Raw genomic sequence first — 20,631 nt, 5'->3', positions numbered from 1 at the left:
TAGACACGGTATGTCTGTGGAAGAGCTGATACAGAAAAGTCTGGAAGCGAGACAACATTCCTACTGTCCATACAGCAGGATCCGTGTTGGTGCCGCACTTCTGACGTCAGATGGACACATATTTACAGGTAGAGTTTCAGGTGTATTTTAAGGTAGGACAAGCGCTGTCATACTTAGCTGAAGACCTACTAACCACAGCAGAGACGTAAGTAGGATGTTATTAAGAAGAGGATTAGTTAAGTCCATAAATGTAGTTTTCCCCAATGTAGGATGTCATGAAGTCCATGATGCAAGTTCTCTCCTAAGTAGCATGTACTGAACATGAATGTATCTCTCCCCATAAGTAAGATGTGACAAACATTAATTTATGTCTCCCTAATATAAGATGTAACAAACATGAATTTATCTCTCCCTTTTGTAAGATGTAATGACATAAATGTATCTCTCCCCAATGTAAGATGTAATGAAAATTAATGTATCTTTCCCTCATGTAAGAGGTAATTAAAATGAACATATCTCTCCCTTGTGTAAGATGTAATGCACTTGAATGTATCTCTCCCCAATGTAAGATGTTAAAAACATGAATGTATCTTTCCCCAAAGTAAGATGTAATGAACATGAATATATCTCCCCTCAATGTAAGATGTAATGACCATGAATATATCTCTCCTCAATGTAATATGTAATGAACAAAATATATCTCTCCTCAATGTAAGATGTAATGACCATGAATATATCTCTCCCCTCTGTAAGATGTAATGCAAATGAATGTATCTCTCCCCCGTGCAGCATGTAATGTCGAGAATGCCTCCTACGGTCTGACTGTATGCGCCGAGAGGGCAGTCATTGTCAAGGCCGTGTCTGAAGGTCACCAAAATTTCAAAGCCATCTCTATTGCCTCGTAAGTAATAAAAATTACATTTTGAATTCTATATACGTAATGCACTATATACAAAAATCAAATATATGCACAAACACACACACACACACACACACACACACACACACACATATATATATATATATATATATATATATATATATATATATATATATATATATATATATATACTAGCTGCATCCCGTGCTCCGCCACGGTAAATATTTTTTAAATGTACCAACTTGGGAACAGAACAAAACTAAACACAACATAAACGAACGCAAAAAAAAAAAAAAAAAACAACGAAAAAACAAACACAACACTCATAACATAAACACAATTTAAATGCAATCATAAAGGCATATTGCTCACAGTCTAGCCCGTTGCGCCTAATCGCGCCCTTTCCAGTGATTTGCACCCCCCTCAAACTTTCGATTTGCACCCCTTTCCCCCCCCCCCCCGCCCTAAAACTTTCGATTTCCACCCCCCCCCCCCCCCCTCGCAAATTTTTTCCAACCCACTTTGGCGCCCCCTAAGGTCGGCACCCGGGGACATATGCCCCCCCCCCCCATCGCAACGCCTCTCCTATAAAACCCCTAGCTTGTCCGCAAACCGACAGAAAAATAATTAGAAAACAGTATAAATAATAGGCAGTATTTAAAATATCCGTGTTTTACCTACAATATTTCACTTTATCCATTCACGCATATTTTTTTTCCAGTACTTTAAATTTTAAAAATTTACAATTGAGTTTCATAACTAAAACCATTGCGCACCTAATGAACGTGATGACGCGCCTATAATAGTGCTGAATAGTTGATTAAAAATTATAAGTAATAAACAGTAGGGCCTACATTCGGTGAATAAAATAAATAAAAGATTGCCTTTTATCAATCCATGCTAATTATAATTTTCTAACAATAATTTCCTCTTACACATCCGAATAATTTGCATTCACATTTTGCTAATTATATTATTGCAACACTAATTCCTTCTATGACGAACGTATATTTGCATTCACATTTTTTATTAGCGTGAGTTTAATGTATTTTTAAATTACCTCCTTTGTCAAAATTAGAAAAGAGTTAAATTAATTTGATTTTTCTACCCTACTGTTATTATGTTATTAAAATGTATCCACTTTTTCTGGGAGCCTAAACGAAAATGATATTTGACATTAATCTTTTTAATACGTTTTAGCAGTTTGCGTGTATTTAATATTTTCTTGACGTTATGCGAAAGAGTAAAAACCGTGGCAATTTTAAAATAGCTCTATGCCGCTATATAAACAAACCCTACTCTATTACTTATAATAAGACACTGCGGTGCACTGAAAAGCACAGCATGGTGCGAATGTTTACTTTTATAGTCCCAAAATCTATAGCGATGACGGACGGACGGAAGGAAGGAAGGAAGGACAGACACAGCCCGCTTATATTATAGATATATATATATATATATATTTATATATATATATATATATATATATATATATATATATATATATATATATATATATATATATATATATATATACATATATATATATATACATAAATACATGCACACACATATGTATTATATATATTCATATATATATATATATATATATATGAATATATATATATATATGAATATATATATATATATATATATATATATGAATATATATGAATATATATATATATATATATATATATATATATATATATATATATATATATATATATATATATATATATATGTGTGTGTGTGTGTGTGTGTGCGTGCGCGTGTATGTATAATGGATATGTGATGTATGTCATCTTCAGGAACCTAGTTGACTTCATATCACCCTGTGGTGGTTGCAGGCAGTTTATGTACGAGGTTAGAAAACTTAGCTTTACTTGTTACTGGAAACTTATTCTTTACTTTTTACCGGAAACTTAAACTTTACTTGTTACTTGAAACTTACTCTTTACTTTTTACTGAAAACTTAAACTTAACTTGTAAACTAATTCTTTACTTGTTGCTATTGCCGTGGTTATGTTTAAAAATGCGCCTTATTGAATAAAAGAACATATTGTATTTATGTTACCATTAATGTAAACACTACTTTATTAATACCATCTAAGACTAACATGGATAGCTACATTCCAGAACTGAAAAAGAGCATGATCCAGTACAAAAAGGGTTAACATGGGTATTTTTAACATTCTAGAATAGGGAAAGAAGATAATCCAGGACATAAAGGGTTAACATGGTTATTTGACGTGCCAGCACATAAAGCCAACGTTTAGTGGGTCACTAAACATACGTCTGTCAATCGATTCTTATCAAGCTGAGCTAATGGTTTATTGTCTTAATCCATAATCCTGCTCCCCACTCCTGTCCCTCCAAACACAGGCACACACACACAGCAATACACACACATACAAATCCATAGACACACACATTACCACACACACATTCATGCACATCTACCTACACTTATACGCACTTACAAATACACACACACACCCATATACACCTTCATACACCCATATACACCCATAAAAACACACGTAAACACAAACCTACGAACACACACTAAAAGTTCAATTTTTATACAGTTAAAATTTTGTTAATAATGAATTTTAAACAAGAAAACTGGAAATTAAATATAAAAACGTCCGTTTGAAACTTTTCAATGTTTTTACACTATCAAGACCGCTATTACATTCATTCCCATCATTCTATTTCATGGCAAATATTCTTTAAGGTTTCAAATAATTTTGTATGTTCCCTTTGTCCAGTTTGGCTGTGACATTGATGTGTACATGACTAAACCAGACCGGACCTATAGGAAGATGACCACAGGCGAGTTACTGCCCCTGGGATTTTCAGGTCCATTTCCGGAACCAAAGAGGAATGAGGTTTAACACGATCTCACATCATCTCATTAAAATGAAGTGTTGATTGCTCTGACCTCAACGTACATAAATCCATTACGCATTTACAATTAAATTATTTTTAAAATCTTCCTGTTTTTTGATGATTTTAAATGAACAGCACTAAAATGGTTTTTATTGCAGCCATTTATTTCTGTAAGTTGTTTCTACATGTAGTACCTAGATACGCATTGCGGAACACGCACGCATACTCATTCGCAGGTGTATACACGCAGAAATGCACGACGCTATATATATATATATATATATATATATATATATATATATATATATATAAAGGTCTACATATATACATGTATATAAATACATGTGCGTATATATATACATACATGTATATATATATATATATATATATATATATATATATATATATATATATATATATATATATATATATATATATATATATATATATATATATATACATGTATATATATGTATGTATATATATATATATATATATATATATATATATATATATATATATATTATGTATCACATAAAAGTACACTCAAGGATAGGCCAACCATTTAGTCCCACTTAGAGTACTGTAATCTTAAAAATAGCACCTGCCTGTGCAGTTGTACTGAGATTACACTAAATAAATGACGGTGCGCCCACTGTATCTTCACCCCAACCCTCACCGGGTCGACACCCCCGGGCGTGAGCCGGGAGCCTTTTGTTTACACGGCCAGAGGCCATGTTTGAAACGGTTGCGTGAGGTACTCACCTTTGGCACGGCACGTCGCGGTGCCTCGGTAAATTATTCACAGCCTGATGCGTTCATTAACCTGCTTCTTGGCTGGTCGGATTCAAGGGCGATGACTCGCAGTTTTTTTTCTTTTTTGTTTGAGTACTCTCCCACTCCAAGTTGAAAATGTATTCCTTAATTACGTCAATTTTTAATATATAATCATTACAACACACACACACATATATACACACACACACACTTATATATATATATATATATATATATATATATATATATATATATATATATATATATATATATATATATATACATTTAAACACAAATAAACCGGCATTATGAACGATTTGACACTGGCACGGTACAAGACTTATCGCATCATATAAAACGTTATTGGATCATGGAACACGGGTGTACCCATCAATAGGACCGCATGTTACAGGTAAACCTTCCAAAAGTAAACATCCGATACGATCAGCTCTGTTGTTGTTTGCTTGTACTCCACACACAACGCCCTCTCTCTGACCGTCCCACAAAACTCATGTCTTACATGAGTACTTTTTGTTTAACAGCTGAAATTGATTCAGTGTTATCTCATGTATTGCTTGTCTGTTTGAGAACACACGTAATATACAACCTCACACGTATCTTATACCTCACTCATATATAGTCTTAATATCAGCTTCCTCCCCCCCCCCCCCCCCGACCCTCACTCATATAAAGCTCCCTTTTTACTTTCTCGTATATACAAAGTATAGAGAAAGTCTTGTAATCGTGCAAAAAAAAAAAGAGATTTTTGGAAATCTCGACGTTTTACACCTCACTGATACGGAAAAACATAATTTTGTAATCTTGTGCGTATGTCTGTGTGTATGTCTGTGTGTCTGTAAACACGATAACTTGAGAACAATTACAGCTAAGTATTTTATCAAAATCGTAGATCCGTATCAACTTTTGAGTGATTTCCGATAACCGGAAGTAGTAATTGTCGCTATTTCCAATTTCTCAAAAAAAAAAACGCATGTTAATTTATAAAGCACTAATAATATTGCGCACTATTATGCACATTTTATTTGGCGTTTATTTGTGCAATTCTTTTTTCTACGAGATTTTATTCTATTTTAAAAAGTTTAAGTATTTTAAATGGATTAAAATTCATGTCTATATCCCGAGTTCCCATCCCCTGTTTTTTTTTTAATTTAGGGGAGATCACTCCCGGTTTATTTAATCTGACGGTCCATGGAGCATGTGAAGTAGTTCACCTGTTTCTGTGACCTCAACAAATGAAGATATAGTGTGGTCAACACTATGCCCAGTCCTCTTTACTTTCCCTAACGTGAGTTAGGTACCCATCAAATCTGGGTGAGCTCAGGGAAGTTCTACTAATTTTAACCCTGATACGAACTCAAGACTTTAAGGTCAGCTGTCTAGCGCTCTACCGCTAGACCACGGCGTCACATACCGTCACTCACAAATAGCCTTAATATCACCCCCTACTCACATTCACTCTTCTCTAATCCTTTGTAAAATCTTGTATCAAGGGGACGAATCGTCAAACACTTTAAACAATTATTTTTCAAATCAATATTACACAATATCACAAAAAGTTAACAAAAACATGCAGAGGTTGGTCGATGGAAAGATAACCCAGAGAGTTAGGATCGATAATTCTGATTTATTAACAACAGACTTAAAATTAACTCGAAAAATTCGTTCATTTTTTTTTTTTTTGGCTGTATAACAATACAAGTTTTTAATAAATTGATATTTTAAAGGGCTAAGCAGATAATTTGCAAATGTCAACACAGAAATAATCAATGTATGTGTTAAAACCGTATTAGTAGTCAACATAGAATCTGAGGCGTTGGAGCTACATCTGTTAGCGATGTTCTAAACCTATTAGCGGTAAACAGCAGATGGTAATCAATGTTTCAGCTGGATCGGGTAAAGTGTTTCTTCCAGACTTTTTTCTCCGGGGGGGGGGGGGGGGGCACTTGAAACTTTCGGGGGAGCGGACACTGTTAAAAGTATATATTTTCTATATAAATTATATAAATTTCATTTCGTTCGGGTGGGGGGGGGGGGGGGGGGAGGGGGGCGGTAAAAAAATTTCGGGGTGGGGGCTTCGCCTCCCCGAAGAGATGCCTGGAAGAAACTCTGATCGGGTATCAAAGTTTGTACAAAATAAACATGCGGTACGCTGGACGGTCATGGCAGAACAGAGTGACCTCTATACAAGTTAACAGGGCCATTTCGTACAACAGTAGGGCCATATCCACAAGCTTAGTGGGCCATGTCTACAATTGACAGGCCATCTCCACAAGTTAGCAGGGCCAAGGCCCAGTAGCGTAGCGAGGGGGGGGGGACGACACACGTCCCCGGGCGCCGACCTTAGGGGGCGCCAAAATGGGTTGGAAAAATAAATTGAATGGTTGAGGGGGGTGTAAATTGAAAGTTTGAGGGGGGGGGTGCAAATGAAAAGTTTGTCCCCGGGCGCCGGGAAGGGTCGCTACGTCTCGCCAAGGCCAGTCCAAAGACTTTATCGGGCTATTAGTACACAGCCATCTTCACAAGGATGGAGGGATGACGTTTCTATCCATAAGCGTTTGTGATAGACAATATTACAATATTCGATATATATATATATATATATATATATATATATATATATATATATATATATATATATATATATATAACCCTCCCTCAGTGGGGATGCTTTTACCCACTGAGGTGTTGTGGTTAAGACGGGCTGACCCTGAGATTTAGAACACACTGACGCCGATAGTTGTTGTCAAGTACTCGCTTTATTCACCACAACAATAGTACGACGATTACTGATGAATACCAAACGAACAGGAAAACCAAAAAAAAAAAACAACAGAGAAGACTGTAACCCTAAAACAAATGTAAACAAAAAGTTACATTCATGATAACACCACGTGTAGGCTACAACATACACGGGTACAATAAAATATGTTGCGGCCAGTACACAGTACTGCCAACAAGTACCAATAAGTAGTACAACAATAAATACTTAAATAAATACTCAACCTAACTAGTGTGCACATACAGCACTAGCAGGAATACACAAATAAGTATTCTAACAAAAAACATAATTTATATAACCAACTTCCTTCATTAGGTCTACATCTTGGTACTATATATATATATATATATATATATATATATATATATATATATATATATATATATATATATATATATATATATATATATATGCCAATACATTTAGCACCAATGTGTTCCATATCTATTTTAAAAACGTAATATTGGTTGTTGTTTGTTGTTATTTTGAAATTGTAAGCTTTAAGCGACACGATGCCAATGGTTATCTTAGCGTTAGACTACTTTCTTTTTGGGATGAATTGGGGTGGGGGTGGTTGGATTTAGGAAGGTTTTGCACCCTCCCTCAACAATCCACCCTTACCTTTCACCCTTTTGAGACTTGAGAGCGATAAGGGGCGTTCGTTTCCATAAATAAAATGTCGATTGTTCTAGAACTAGGCTAGCTTCTAATCAAGCAATACGAAAAAAAAGGTAAAAAAAAAATAATTGTCTCATTCTTGCGGCGAACTCGTTAAATTTTTAAAACATCGTGACAACTTCGAATATAACGTCTGCAGTTATCGTTATTTTTGTCGACCGGCGCTGGCTTCGGGAGAGGGTGAAAGATCAAAATCGGGAATTCATAATCTAAATAAAGAAAATACGCTTGCATCGAACGTGTCTAGTTGGTTTCAGGGTCGGAAGAAAATAATATGTGGGATTAAATTAACGATGAAAGCATAATCAGTACAGGGACACTCAACTGGTAATGTCGTATTGCGTAATATACTTGAACCAAGCGCACTCTCCTTTTTTAATCTCTCTCTCTCTATCTTTATATATATATATATATATATATATATATATATATATATATATATATATATATATATATATATATATATATATATATATATATATATATATATATATATATATATATATATATATATATATATATATATATATATATATATATATATATATATATTACTATGTAAGCATTGTGTGTGCGTCGAGTGTCTCTTTCCGGGAACACTTTTCTTGACCACGTCCACTTTTTCCCCCAGGACGAAATAGTAGTGTCCCCAAACTATCGCAATTTTCATAATCTCCCCCTCCCCCCTTCGATCCGGAGAAAAAATCTGAAAGAATCCCTGCGTGTTTTGTAGCATAGTATTGATTTGAAGAATATTTTCTTCAATTTAAGATTTGCGCCTTAATACCCATCTTTAGTTTTGCGATGAATCACAGTAGAAACAATCTCATTTACTTAGTTTAGTCTTGACCCTACTATCCGGCACGCCTGGTGTGGTCAACTTTATTTTCTATATTGGGGTCGTCCATAAATGACGTCACACTCGGGGGGGGGGGAGGGGGGGGTCCGTAATTTTGTGACGGTGTGTGATGAGGGGGAGAAGGGGGGGGAGAAGGGGGGGGGGGAGTAAAGATGGTGCGATGTCACACTCTTGAATTCTAAAAAAGCAATGTTAGAAAACGAATTTTAGACGTTATTTCGCGTTTTAGAAAACTGTTTTACTAAATTGTAATAGGAATTCATTAAAATACTCTATTTTGACAGAGTTCAGACAAGATTTTAGAAAAATATCGATGTTTTAAAAAAAAATTCAACTGCAATTTTAAGGGGGGGGGGGGTTGTAGGCTGAGGTGTAACGTCATTTTAGGGGGGGGGGGGGGTCTGGCTTTTTGTGACGACGTGTGACGGAGGGGAGGGGGGGGAGGTAAAAATCGTCAAAAAAAGCGTGACGTCATTTATGGATGACCCCCTTCCTATCAAGACAAATAAAAGTTGCACGAATTGCGTACCCTACTACTATAATGCCGCTCGCCATTGTCTGCGCCCATCCCATACTTAGCCCCTAGCGACGCCACTGGATGGTTTTCATTATCTCATCAAGTGGCTGCCATCAACAACCCTAGCCGCCGCCTTACACTACATTATTGATGCAAGCTGTGAAGCACTGCTGGAAACAATACATTCCTGTAAGGGTGTGTGTGTGTGGGGGGGGGGGGGCGTTGTGGATGAGGAACTCGCCTACACTGAAAAAAAATAAATTAAAAAGTGTAACTCGAAAAGTCAAAGTTCACAAAGCATCGAACCAGAACACGCGAACTCAAATTTTTGACGTGAAACATGGGCGTCTACTTAACATATTTGGTACCCTGTCCCCGGCAACTGGGTGGATTACACCCGGACACTTTTTATAGTGGGAAATACTATTTCTTCTGATTTCCGGCAACTGGGTAGATTACAGTACACCCATAGACTTTCTTATAGTAAATGGTTTTCTTTGTTAATTGTGGGGTGGGTAACAATACTGACACAGTTAATCAATCAGAGGAGACGCAATACAGTGGCCAAAGAAAATAATTACACATTAATAAACTACCGTTGATCGGATTAAATTACATTGTTAATTTGAGTACAAAAAATGAAGTCGAAATTTTACATTTATGGTTGGGGAGAGGGCACGTCCACCTTGCATAAATAACTTTATACGCCCCTGACCTGAGTTCGCGAGGGTAGTGTATTTTTTTTTAAAAAATGTCACCGCAGACAGTCATTGTTCTTTTTTTTTTTAAAAAAAAGTAATGACTTATGTAAGTATGTGTGGTTGAAAGGGGAGGGGGGAAGGAGGAGGGGTTAGAAGATGCTCTCCCGGCTCGCCTTGTGTGTTTTAAATATTTATTTGAGGCAATCCTTTGATGCGATTATTGCTAAAACAACGGCGAGTCCACCCCCCCCCCCTCCCCCCACGGTAAAACGCGAACGAACAAGGTACGGTTAGTCTGCTGCCTACCGTACACTGGCCAGGTGCTGTGTGGATCGGGACACCAAGGTAAACACATTTAGGGTTGTAAATGATTAAAACACATTTTTCTTCTTACGGCCAGTCTTGACATTGTGTTCGAGGCTTCGTTGTGTTGCAGATAAGAACGGTCGGTGGCTTTATGCTATTTTAGCGATGTGTGTTGTGTGATGGGTATGTTTACGGCTAATCTGTTAATTCGCTTCTATTATACTATGACTATACCATCTTTTTTTGAAAATTGTTTGATAGAGCCTAGGTCTATATGTTTTAAATTAAGACAAACTAGATCTATATATTATAGGCAAATGATAGCAGTAGTTAGTCAAAGTCGCAATTGAATTAGATTATATTATTATTAAGTTCGATATTTTATTTGGGTTAGGCCCTATAAAACCTAGATTTATATTTACCTATTTATTACATTTCCACTGAATTTCCAGTTTTAATAGGCATTGTATTGCTGTAAAGTGACACATTTTTTTGGATAGATTAAAGAAAAAAATAATTAGTTAGATAACAACATTTTCTCTCTTAGGTCTACATTTACATTTTAGAAGTTGAACTGTAAAAAAAAGTTGATATTAATAATTAATAAACTGAAACAGAAAAACGAAGTGGATCTTTTCTGTTTGGAAAATTTTATATTATAGTAGACTCCCCTTGATAAACACCCGAATAGAGCAAAAAAAAAAAAGGCAATGACGGTTCGATCATCAACTACCCAAGCCAGCAAAATACAAGATCTGTTCTTGATCTATAGATGAAATAATAAGATGGCATTGATGGGTATATAACAACTTATAGCATAATGTGTAGCATACGTCATTTGACATTTAGATTCCTGATGCATTTGAGAGTAGGAGGAAAAAAGTATGCTGAACTGTCTGTACTCCACTGTCAGTGTCACTGACTGCTTGATTTTTATTTTTTTAATAATTATATTTGTCTTGTACTGGCCTGCATGTGTACACTAGAATACAGTGTACTGACTGAGCCAGTACTCTTGTGTTAAAGTTGAACTTTAAATTGTCTTAGCAATGTTTACAGTTTTAGGCCAGTCCTAATAATTTCTGAAGACTTTTTTTTTCATTGATTCACCCGACAAGTTACCAAGTAATAAGTAAGACCAAGAGTTAAATGAATGAAAAGTTTTTGTTTTTCGTTTGAACGGTTTTATTAAAACTTTTGATGTTATTTTGAATATTTTGATTCAATGACTGAGATCACAATCTAGAATAGCCTAAGGAAAATATTATTTCAATTTCAGAAAATGCTTGAATATCTAGGCTAGGACCTATCCAATCTACAGTATTTAAAAACTATTTTTCTGTAGGGCCTATCGGGGCGGCTATAGGCGGATAGAGTATAGAGACTATAGGGTCTATTATTTATATATTATAGGAACTTAGCCCTATAGGGTAAAATTAATAGGTATAAAAGTCTAATCTATAGGCCCTATTACTTTGATAATTAGTAGCCTAGGCTACTCTGATCTAATCTAGGTCCTATATACTTGTAAGTTATATAAAAATAAATAATTAAATATAGGCCTATGCCCTATCCCTTACTATCAGGATGCAGCTGTAAAATATGAAATAGTTAGGCCTAATTACTTAGTTATACTATAATAGGCTAATAACTAAAAATTAGTTGGCTTACTTAAATAATTGTATTAAAATAATTAAACTAACTTCATTGGTATCAGTCCTAGACTGTACACCTAGTCTAATTTTTGGCCTGAATTAGGAAAGCAATTAAATTTAACATTGTGGTATTGCAATTATATAAGTTTTTTTTTATTTCTTAAAAACAGGAAAAACAAGTGTCATGTAGTGTGGATGAAACTAGCACATTCCATCACAGCAATGATTCATCATATACGTTTGCGCCGCTTGTTGAGCTTAAAAAATGTGATCATTTTTGGGATTTTGACTCTAGTGTTCATATTTTTTATCCGTAAGTGTAAGTCAGTATATTTTGATGTCAATTTTATTCAAAGGTTTTATGATGGAGAGCTTGACATATTTTAAATCAGAGGTTCTTAACCTTGGGTTTGATCATACCTCAGTGGTTCAGTGAATGTCAAAACACACCAGACTCATATTATTTGCAACCATATTTTGTGTATTTGGACGATAAAACTATTAAGAATGGTTCGGCGAATGTGTATAAAAAACTGGTGGGGTTCATTACCAGTAAAAAGGTTAAGAACCACTGTTTTTAAAAAAATGACAACTAATCCTTCCATAAAAGTTCATTTTTTATAATGAAAGATTAATTAAACCTTGATGACAATTAAATTATTTAATCCTCACTGTCGATAATTATTAAGTCATCATCACACAAGTCATGACATAAATATCTCAGATAGTAGTCATTAAATTTTAATTTAAAACTGTTTGAATATATTATTATGACTACCCTGATTTCTTTTAATATCTAGTTTAAAACTTTTTGTAACAGTTGCTTTCAGTAATGAGCTATACAAACATGACAGCAAAAGTGTCATCTACAAGCACAATTTAATTAGTCAATTAAGGAAGTCCAACCTTAATGATGTTGTCCACTTTAAAAACTCAGGCAGCAATGGAGATGAAAAAATACTTTATCACAAGGGTCAGTCCTTTTTTAGTAATTAATCATTCTAATTAAAATACTTCATAAGTAATTAATCATTCTAATTACAATGCTTCATAAGTAACCAATCATTCTAATTAAAATGCTTCATAAGTAATTTAGCATTCTAATTTAACTTATTCATAAATAATTAAACATTACAATTAACATTCTTTTTCATAAGTAATTAAGCAATCTAATTGAACCTTTGTCTTAAAGTGATCAAGTTATAATCAAAGTTTTGCTTTATAAGTTATTTAGCATTGTAATTCTGTCTCTACTTCATAAGCAGAAGCGCATTCTAATTCTAGGTAATATATAATATTAATTCTATTATGTTTAAAAATTGTGAACAGATACCAGACCTCCTTTAACTGTACCAAGAATAGCCAAGTACTGTAACCCTCCTAATAGCCAGCCAATGGGAGATGAAGGTATATACTTTTTTTCATTTTTAACCTAATTTAGGGCAATAATATTAAAATTGTTACTAATTTGTAATTGATTACGCATGATTGTATTCATGTAATTTATTAAAATGTCAGTTTTTACTTAAAGTATTTTTCTTGAACCTTACAGGTGTTGTATCTGATGATTATAAACTGATAAATGTTCATGTTGTTATACGACACGGAGATCGCTCACCTATATCCAGGTTGCCTGGGTTTCAGAGGGAAGACATGAGCTGTTTGTTGGATGTGTCTCAATTTTCTCACATTCCTAAAGTGGCCAACTACCCCCATGTAATTGCTACAGCATCTGAGGAACGCTCAAAGGATAATTCTTTCAAAAGGTTTTAAGTTTGATTTCTTTGCGTTATTTAGAATATTTACTTAAAAGTAAAAATTGTGTAATGTAAAACACAATGTTGATATGAACTGGTGTGTCAGACAGATGAAGTAGAGTTTGTCTATTTATTTCCTTGGCTACTTTAGATGTATTTATGATAGCTGGGTTAGCTATTGATTTTCAGAAATCTTTGGTGTTAGTGAACTGGACCTATCTACTACACCATATCACATTCTCATTGTCAACTTTATACCTAATTTTAACTTTATGAGATAGCAATATCATATCTATTTACCACCAAAAGTTCTCATTCAAACCTTGGGGCAGGTGAGGCCTGATAGCTGGTGACACCAACCCATCTAAGAGAGACAACTCCAAAATCAAACATCTGCCACATTGTAGTTGTTGTTGGATGGACAAAGGCTATAGAGGCAAATCCAGAAAAAATAGCAGGCTTAAATGGGAGTCAACATGTCATATGGCTCCTAACATGTTTACATGTAATACTTAATTGTGTTAGAGGAACTCCTGTCCAACATTATAGTTAAGAATGAAGAAGAAACATCTGTTTCAGATTTTGATAACAGTTTGAATGTAATCCTTTGTTGTATTAGAAAATCCTGTCCAATATTACAAAAAAGAAACAAGATAATAAGAAAATACATCTTTTTGTTTAGATTTTGACAACAGTTTGAATGTAATGTTGTGTTGTTTTATTTCCAGATGGTCAGTGTATCCGTCCCATACCATATGTGCTGATGGTCAGCTGACTGGAAGAGGGGCTATCCAGCAGATCCTGAATGGTATACACTACAGTGAGAGGTACTTCCACCAGCACCAGCTGTTTGATGCCACCAACTGGCCAAAGAAAGTGGTTGCCTACAGCACAGAGGTGTCCAGGACATACCAAAGTGCTGTAGCTTTTCTGTACGGTCTCCTCCCCAGCTTTGAAATTGGGAAAATTAACCTAAAACATGCATCGAATATCAATTTTTGTGAGGAGAAGATCGTGCATGGGGCCTGCACATGCCCCGGTGTGGATACCGCGAGAAACCGGGCAGGCAGAGAATGCCGGATGGAGCCCGGGTACGCTGTGATAATGAAACGTTATAGTCACCTTGTGGATCATATAAGCGAAGTGGTGAATCTCAAAGCGAAAGATTTACAGTATCCATCTCCGATAATGGATAGTTTAACTGGATACGCCTGCCATAACATGCCACCCCCATGCAACGCCAACAACACCTGCATCACCGCCAAGACTTTAGAAGCCATTTGGGAGCCCATAGACTACCAGAGCAGCTGTTTGAACAGAAATGAAAACTACAAAAAGTTTTCTAAAATTGCCATGCATGGTCTGATTTACAGAATCGTTTTAGAATTGAACATTGCTATAGAGAACGGCACTAACCCAGCATTCCATCTGTATTCAGGCCATGATACCACTGTCTCTCCTCTTATCTCAGCTTTAGAACTTGAAGATGGGGTCTGGCCAGGATATGCTTCTAGAATAGTCTTTGAGCTGTACAAAAAACAGAGCACTGGCGAACATGTGATTAGAATTCTTCAGAACGGCAGAGTTGTGACGAAGGAATCTATTTTCTGTAGGGGCAAAACTAAGGATGGGTTCTGTAATTTTGAGAACTTGAAAGACTTTGCATCTAGGGATAACTTTGTTTCCCTGTGTGAATCACTTTAAGTGAAACAAAGATGTACCATAGCATATTATTTTTATATACTATTTATTCAAATAATAAACTGCAGAACAAAATGTTAAAATTGTTACTTGTAGTTTCATTTGTTCACATTGAATTATACATATATTGTAATTTAGTTGAATTTTGAACACATTTTTCTTTCTAGTCTTTATCTATTCTGTAACTATTAATTGTTATAATTGTTATTTGATTATTGTTAAAATTTTATACATATTAAATTTTTAACATGACAAGGTTGACTTAGCAACAGCTGTATCTATAATACAATGTAATGTTCTAGTAGAGCAACAGCTGTATCTATAATACAATGTAATGTTCTAGTAGATGTAAATAACGTGTGTAGCTTTATTGTATTGAAATAAAACGTTCTTCATATAGTTCTTCAAAGGTTGTGAACTGTAACCACACTGCTTGTTATGATTGTATAGGCCCTGATCAACTTTTTACTTTTCTAATTTTCTGTCAGGTACTCCATTCATTTAATCATCTACATTAATCAATTCCTATAATTAATTCCTGTAATTCAAGAAGTGGTCTATCAGTCCGTCCTTTAATTAAATGTAATTTTAAAAAAAAAAGCAGAACATTTTTAAAATTAGTCTTAAGGGGTGCCTTAATGTGTTTTGAAGAGTGTTTTTAAAAGATACATATATTTATTTATATTTTAAATTTTATTTCTTTAACTAGCTCTTGTCATTAAAAAAACATTGATATGCATAACAAAATGGTAAGTCAAACAAAAAATGTCATCTAAAAAATTCATGATTGTGTAAAAGTGGTACTTGATTCTGTATATTTATGTTACATAGTTCTATATGTATATGTTAGATTAAACTGTCCAATATTTAACTTTAATAATACCACAAAACATGTTACATATTATATTTATACCCATTTTTTAATAGAAATACACTATTATAACGGGAGAGAAAGCATGCCAATCTAGAGTATTATTTATTACTTTTGAAATTTGTTTTATTACTTTTGGGGTTGTCCATAAATGATGTCACACTTTCTAGCGAGTGGGGAAGTTGAAATGTTGTGATGAGAGGTAAGATAAGAGAGTGTGATGTCATTTTCACATTTTAAGAAGTGGTTTCTTTTTAACTGAATTAATGCATTTATGTCCTAGTTTTGTAAAGAATTTTCTTGTAAATTATTATATAGAGAATTAATTTACTTAAAACTGACCTGGCTCAATATTGTAGAAATAATTAGTTTTTCCAACAAAAAAAATAGCCATATGACTATTATTCAATTTATTTGATAACCTGTATTTGAAGTTGATATTATAATTTGTTACAAATTATATGCTTTTAGATATAATGTAATGTATTGATATAATTAAAAAGACATTATGAATAATATAAAGAGGGACCACAGAGACACCTAAAAAACCCACCACTGGGTCAGGAACAAATGGTGTACACTTCGATGCAAAACACAGTCCTAAAAAGAGCAAATTTACTGTCTGTGCAAACAAGATGATTTTTAAAAATGCCATAAGAATAATTATGTACCATTAGGTATGGTTATAGGTAAATATTATATTATTATTGACTCATTTCATAATTATTATATTTTGTATAAATCACAACATTCTAGAAAATCTAGAGATAAAATATTAATTTAGAAACCTATGCTTGTGTATCCAAATAATAATGTTATGTTAGTGCCATCCCTGGTCCATAAGCATGGTATATTATATGCATGGTATATTATATGAACAGATAGCCATTTGTTAATAAATGTGTTTATTTTATAGAAATGAAGAAAAAAATTTAAAGATTTAAATATTGTTGACAATTGGCAAGTTTTTTTTTTAACTTAGAGAGGTCATTATATAGATCTGAGTCAACAGCTGTTGCATTACTGTGTGAAGGTGGTATCGTGCTGTTTCACTATTGTATTATTTTATAGTGACCAGCTGGCATGTAAAGGGATTTCAATCTTTTTCAATTAAGCAATACAAGACTGTGTATGTGGGCTATTGTTTTTGTTGTAGAACTGTATATGTTGTTTAGTTTCAAAATTAATTTTGAATTTTTGGCAGTAATTTAAGCTACATCCGCACTTGTTCAGCTTTTTAAAAAAAAATTCCAATTCTCCATTAGGTAATGCCATACTCAGGGTCGCCCACTCCATTTTCTGCCAATATGATGTTCAGTGGGTCACCCTGTACTTAATGATGTACATATTTTCAATATGTTGTTTAATATTTAAAAAAAAATCTGAATAATGTTGGCATTGTTTTGGGTTACCCTCTTGAATAGTGTCACCCTGTGCTTAAATAATTAGATCAGGTTTAATGAGTTGTTTAATTAACTGGATATCAATTAATGTTGACAATTATTTTAGTGTTCCCTCCTTGGATAGTTTTGCCCATTGTGATCTACACCCACCCACCCTTGTGCTGCTAAGTCTTTATGTTTTTTGCCTGTCATTGTGAAGTTAGTTTTATAGTGTTGTAACTTATAAAATTAGCATTGCCCTGTTCAATCATTTAACCAGTATTATTTCCTCCGCAGTTATGTAAGTTTAATTAACTTAATTAGTAAAGGTCCCTTTTTTTGTACCTGATGAGGCTTGTAGAGTTCACTTGTTTCCGTGACCTCGACTTATGAAGTGTTGTTTGATTAAGGTTTCTTTTATGTATAAGCTAAACAATACTTTTAAACTTTTTTTGCATTTAGGATATTTTAACTCCAGACCTTTGTTAACAATACTATGGATTCATTTGTAAAATTCAGCATTTTATTTTTTACTTTTCTATAATTTTCTTATTGGGTACATTTAGCTGGTATATTTGTTTATTTGGTTGGGAAAGTCTTATGGTTTGATAACATTTGAGGGAAAATTGTGTATTGTACATAAATTTTATTGGGTAATCTAGCATTGAAATTTGCATTAGTTTGCAATGAAGATGATGTTGAACCATATACATTTAAAATCATAGTTCTGTTATTTAATTTAAAGTTAAATTTATTTTTTAACATCCATCTTATCTAAAAGCTACATTTTATAAACAATTGCAACTTAATTTATTCCTGCAAAGCCAAAATTTCATTGATTGTGAAACTAAAATTTTAGTGATGTCCAACTAGTCAATCTGTACGATGATCTACTTGAAGAAAAAGAGTAAATGAATAGCCTGATTATTATCATTTTTTAAATATCCTAATTTGTTTAGTTTTAACATGTCATTCCATTTTTTTTAAATGTAACAATTTAAGCTGGAGCTAAATAACATTGTAACCTTCAGAGCAGTGTTGTTTTTGAAGAGATTTATGATTTTAAATGTTTGTCAGTTATAGTGAAACAAGGGCCTGAGTTTAGTCCAATAAAGTAATTGTTTTTACAATTTCTTTCATAATGTTTTTTTAATATTATTCTATGAATTTGATATAAAAATTAAAATGATTAAAAAAACAAATAAAACATTTAAAATTATTTCTTTCTTTCTAAAAAATTGTAAATTCCCTTATGTGATATTTATATATTCTATTGGTGTGAATAGTCAGTTCTCTGTGTTACAAGTGAGATATTTAAAATATCTGCAGAAAAACAGCACCAAGACATAGTTTCATTAATTCAAAGTTTTTAAAAACCCAACCTTTGTTAAAAGCTTGAGATATTTTATTTTTTAAAAGCTTTACCATAGTATATTATTCTTTATATTTTTTAAAAGCAGTTTAACAAAGTAAATTTATTTTCTCAATAATTACTTTCACCTGTCTATAATTTTCCAAGATATCTACTTTATAAGCCAATAAATTACTACAGGGAAGGGAGACATGTTTGCACCTAATGTTCAGGGGAGACTATAAAGTTATACTTCAGTTCTCAGGACTAGTAAAGTTAATAATTTTTTCATGTTTTTTTTTGCTAGCTTTATCAAGTAATTTTTGTGAATATGACAAGAAAATGTGGCATTTATTCAAACAAATCATGGAGAGAAAAAAATGTTCCAGTAAAATCTCTGAAATTTATTGATTAGAAAATCAAATACAGAACCTCAATCACTCATTGTAAAACAGTGGTCAACAGATTCATGTTATAGCTAACAAACTTCTCATTAATCCCACACAAAGTCAAACAAAACTAGTAAGTAATACAAGTGGGGGATGGGGGGAAGAAAGAAAAGTTAGTTTTGATTGGATAGTTTCGTATCAATACAAGCATTGGAAATATTCTTTGGTAAAAGTTCAAGTTGAATGTGTTCTTGAAATTCCTGGTGTAAAACTGTTGTGTAGTTTAAAACTGGGAGAAACTCTTAGCTAAAAGAAACATCCCCACATTTTTCTAACATAAAGAAAATATAAATAATAATTATTTAAATGACATCAACATGCAACAGCTAAAAACTAAAGGGTTTTATACAAAAAAAGAAAGCAAATCAATGCAGATTTTATTTTCCCAAAACATGTTCAATTAAATCTGAGCTTATGAAACAGACATGAGAAAAATTATATATATATATATATAATTCTTAAGCTACCACCAGTAAGCATAGAAATACATGCTATGTATACACAGAGCAAGAACATAGGAAAACACACCAGTAAAATAAACTGAGTATATATATATAAACATACATAGGATTAACTGTGAGAAACTCCAAAATAAGTAATGCCTGTTTACATAAAATAATTAACATCATACGGTATTGTGTCAAATATGAACTAGGTGTAACTAATTAGCTACATAAATACACAGAAAATTAACAGACTAGAAATGCATTTAGTACAGATCATTAACATCAATCAAAATTTATAGCATCTACAACAGGTTATTAGATATACTTTTTTTCCTAAAGAGTAGATCTAGATCAAGTCATGACTAAGCTGACTTACACATGAATTTGAATAGATCACTTAAGAATTGTTTTAATTATTTATTTAGTTAAATAATAGTATAATTTATAAATAGATTGCAAAATATTTAAGCAAGTAAGGAAACAAATCAAACGCATTTTACTTGAAAAAAAAAAATATCACACAAAAATATCTTATATATAACAGAAAAAAGAGAGTATTCAGCAACATGAACGAAGTATCACACATACAAACAGGTTGAGCATAGG

The 20,631-nt window shown here is 33.3% G+C and overlaps 2 protein-coding genes across 4 annotated transcripts; both read left to right on the top strand.

Moving 5' to 3' along the window:
- On the top strand, positions 1-3,780 carry LOC131956676 (cytidine deaminase-like). Its single transcript, XM_059321220.1, has 4 exons — positions 1-128; positions 790-901; positions 2,692-2,746; positions 3,655-3,780. Exons 1-4 carry the CDS (start codon positions 11-13, stop codon positions 3,778-3,780), a joined length of 411 nt encoding a protein of 136 aa, XP_059177203.1. The 5' UTR covers positions 1-10.
- Positions 3,781-11,099: 7,319 nt separating this feature from the next.
- Positions 11,100-15,826, top strand: LOC131956683 (2-phosphoxylose phosphatase 1). 3 transcript variants are annotated; one of them, XM_059321232.1, is made up of 6 exons: positions 11,100-11,211; positions 12,239-12,387; positions 12,889-13,041; positions 13,398-13,475; positions 13,621-13,834; positions 14,554-15,826. In XM_059321232.1, exons 2-6 carry the CDS (start codon positions 12,264-12,266, stop codon positions 15,527-15,529), a joined length of 1,545 nt encoding a protein of 514 aa, XP_059177215.1. In that variant the 5' UTR covers positions 11,100-11,211; positions 12,239-12,263; the 3' UTR covers positions 15,530-15,826. The 3 variants fall into 3 exon arrangements, with proteins under 3 accessions (XP_059177215.1, XP_059177214.1, XP_059177213.1); XM_059321231.1 differs by having other exon boundaries at positions 11,118-11,295; positions 12,239-12,381; XM_059321230.1 differs by having other exon boundaries at positions 11,118-11,295.
- The last annotated feature ends 4,805 nt before the right edge of the window (positions 15,827-20,631 follow it).

The sequence above is a fragment of the Physella acuta genome, unplaced genomic scaffold (genome assembly GCF_028476545.2).
Source record: "Physella acuta isolate Inbredline_101_S28 unplaced genomic scaffold, ASM2847654v3 ptg001169l, whole genome shotgun sequence".
Lineage (NCBI taxonomy): Eukaryota > Metazoa > Mollusca > Gastropoda > Physidae > Physella > Physella acuta.
This window is presented reverse-complemented; position numbering and strand designations above follow the sequence as displayed.

Excerpts from the sequence above, each read along its gene's own strand:
- LOC131956676 (XM_059321220.1), top strand. The coding sequence starts at position 11 with ATGTCTGTGGAAGAGCTGATACAGAAAAGTCTGGAAGCGAGACAACAT. Across the intron at positions 902-2,691 it reads AAAGCCATCTCTATTGCCTC|GAACCTAGTTGACTTCATAT; the intron begins GTAAGTAATAAA and ends TGTCATCTTCAG. Across the intron at positions 2,747-3,654 it reads GCAGGCAGTTTATGTACGAG|TTTGGCTGTGACATTGATGT; the intron begins GTTAGAAAACTT and ends CCCTTTGTCCAG.
- LOC131956683 (XM_059321230.1), top strand. The coding sequence starts at position 11,234 with ATGTGTAGCATACGTCATTTGACATTTAGATTCCTGATGCATTTGAGA. Across the intron at positions 13,042-13,397 it reads AAAAATACTTTATCACAAGG|ATACCAGACCTCCTTTAACT; the intron begins GTCAGTCCTTTT and ends AATTGTGAACAG. Across the intron at positions 13,835-14,553 it reads AAGGATAATTCTTTCAAAAG|ATGGTCAGTGTATCCGTCCC; the intron begins GTTTTAAGTTTG and ends TTTTATTTCCAG.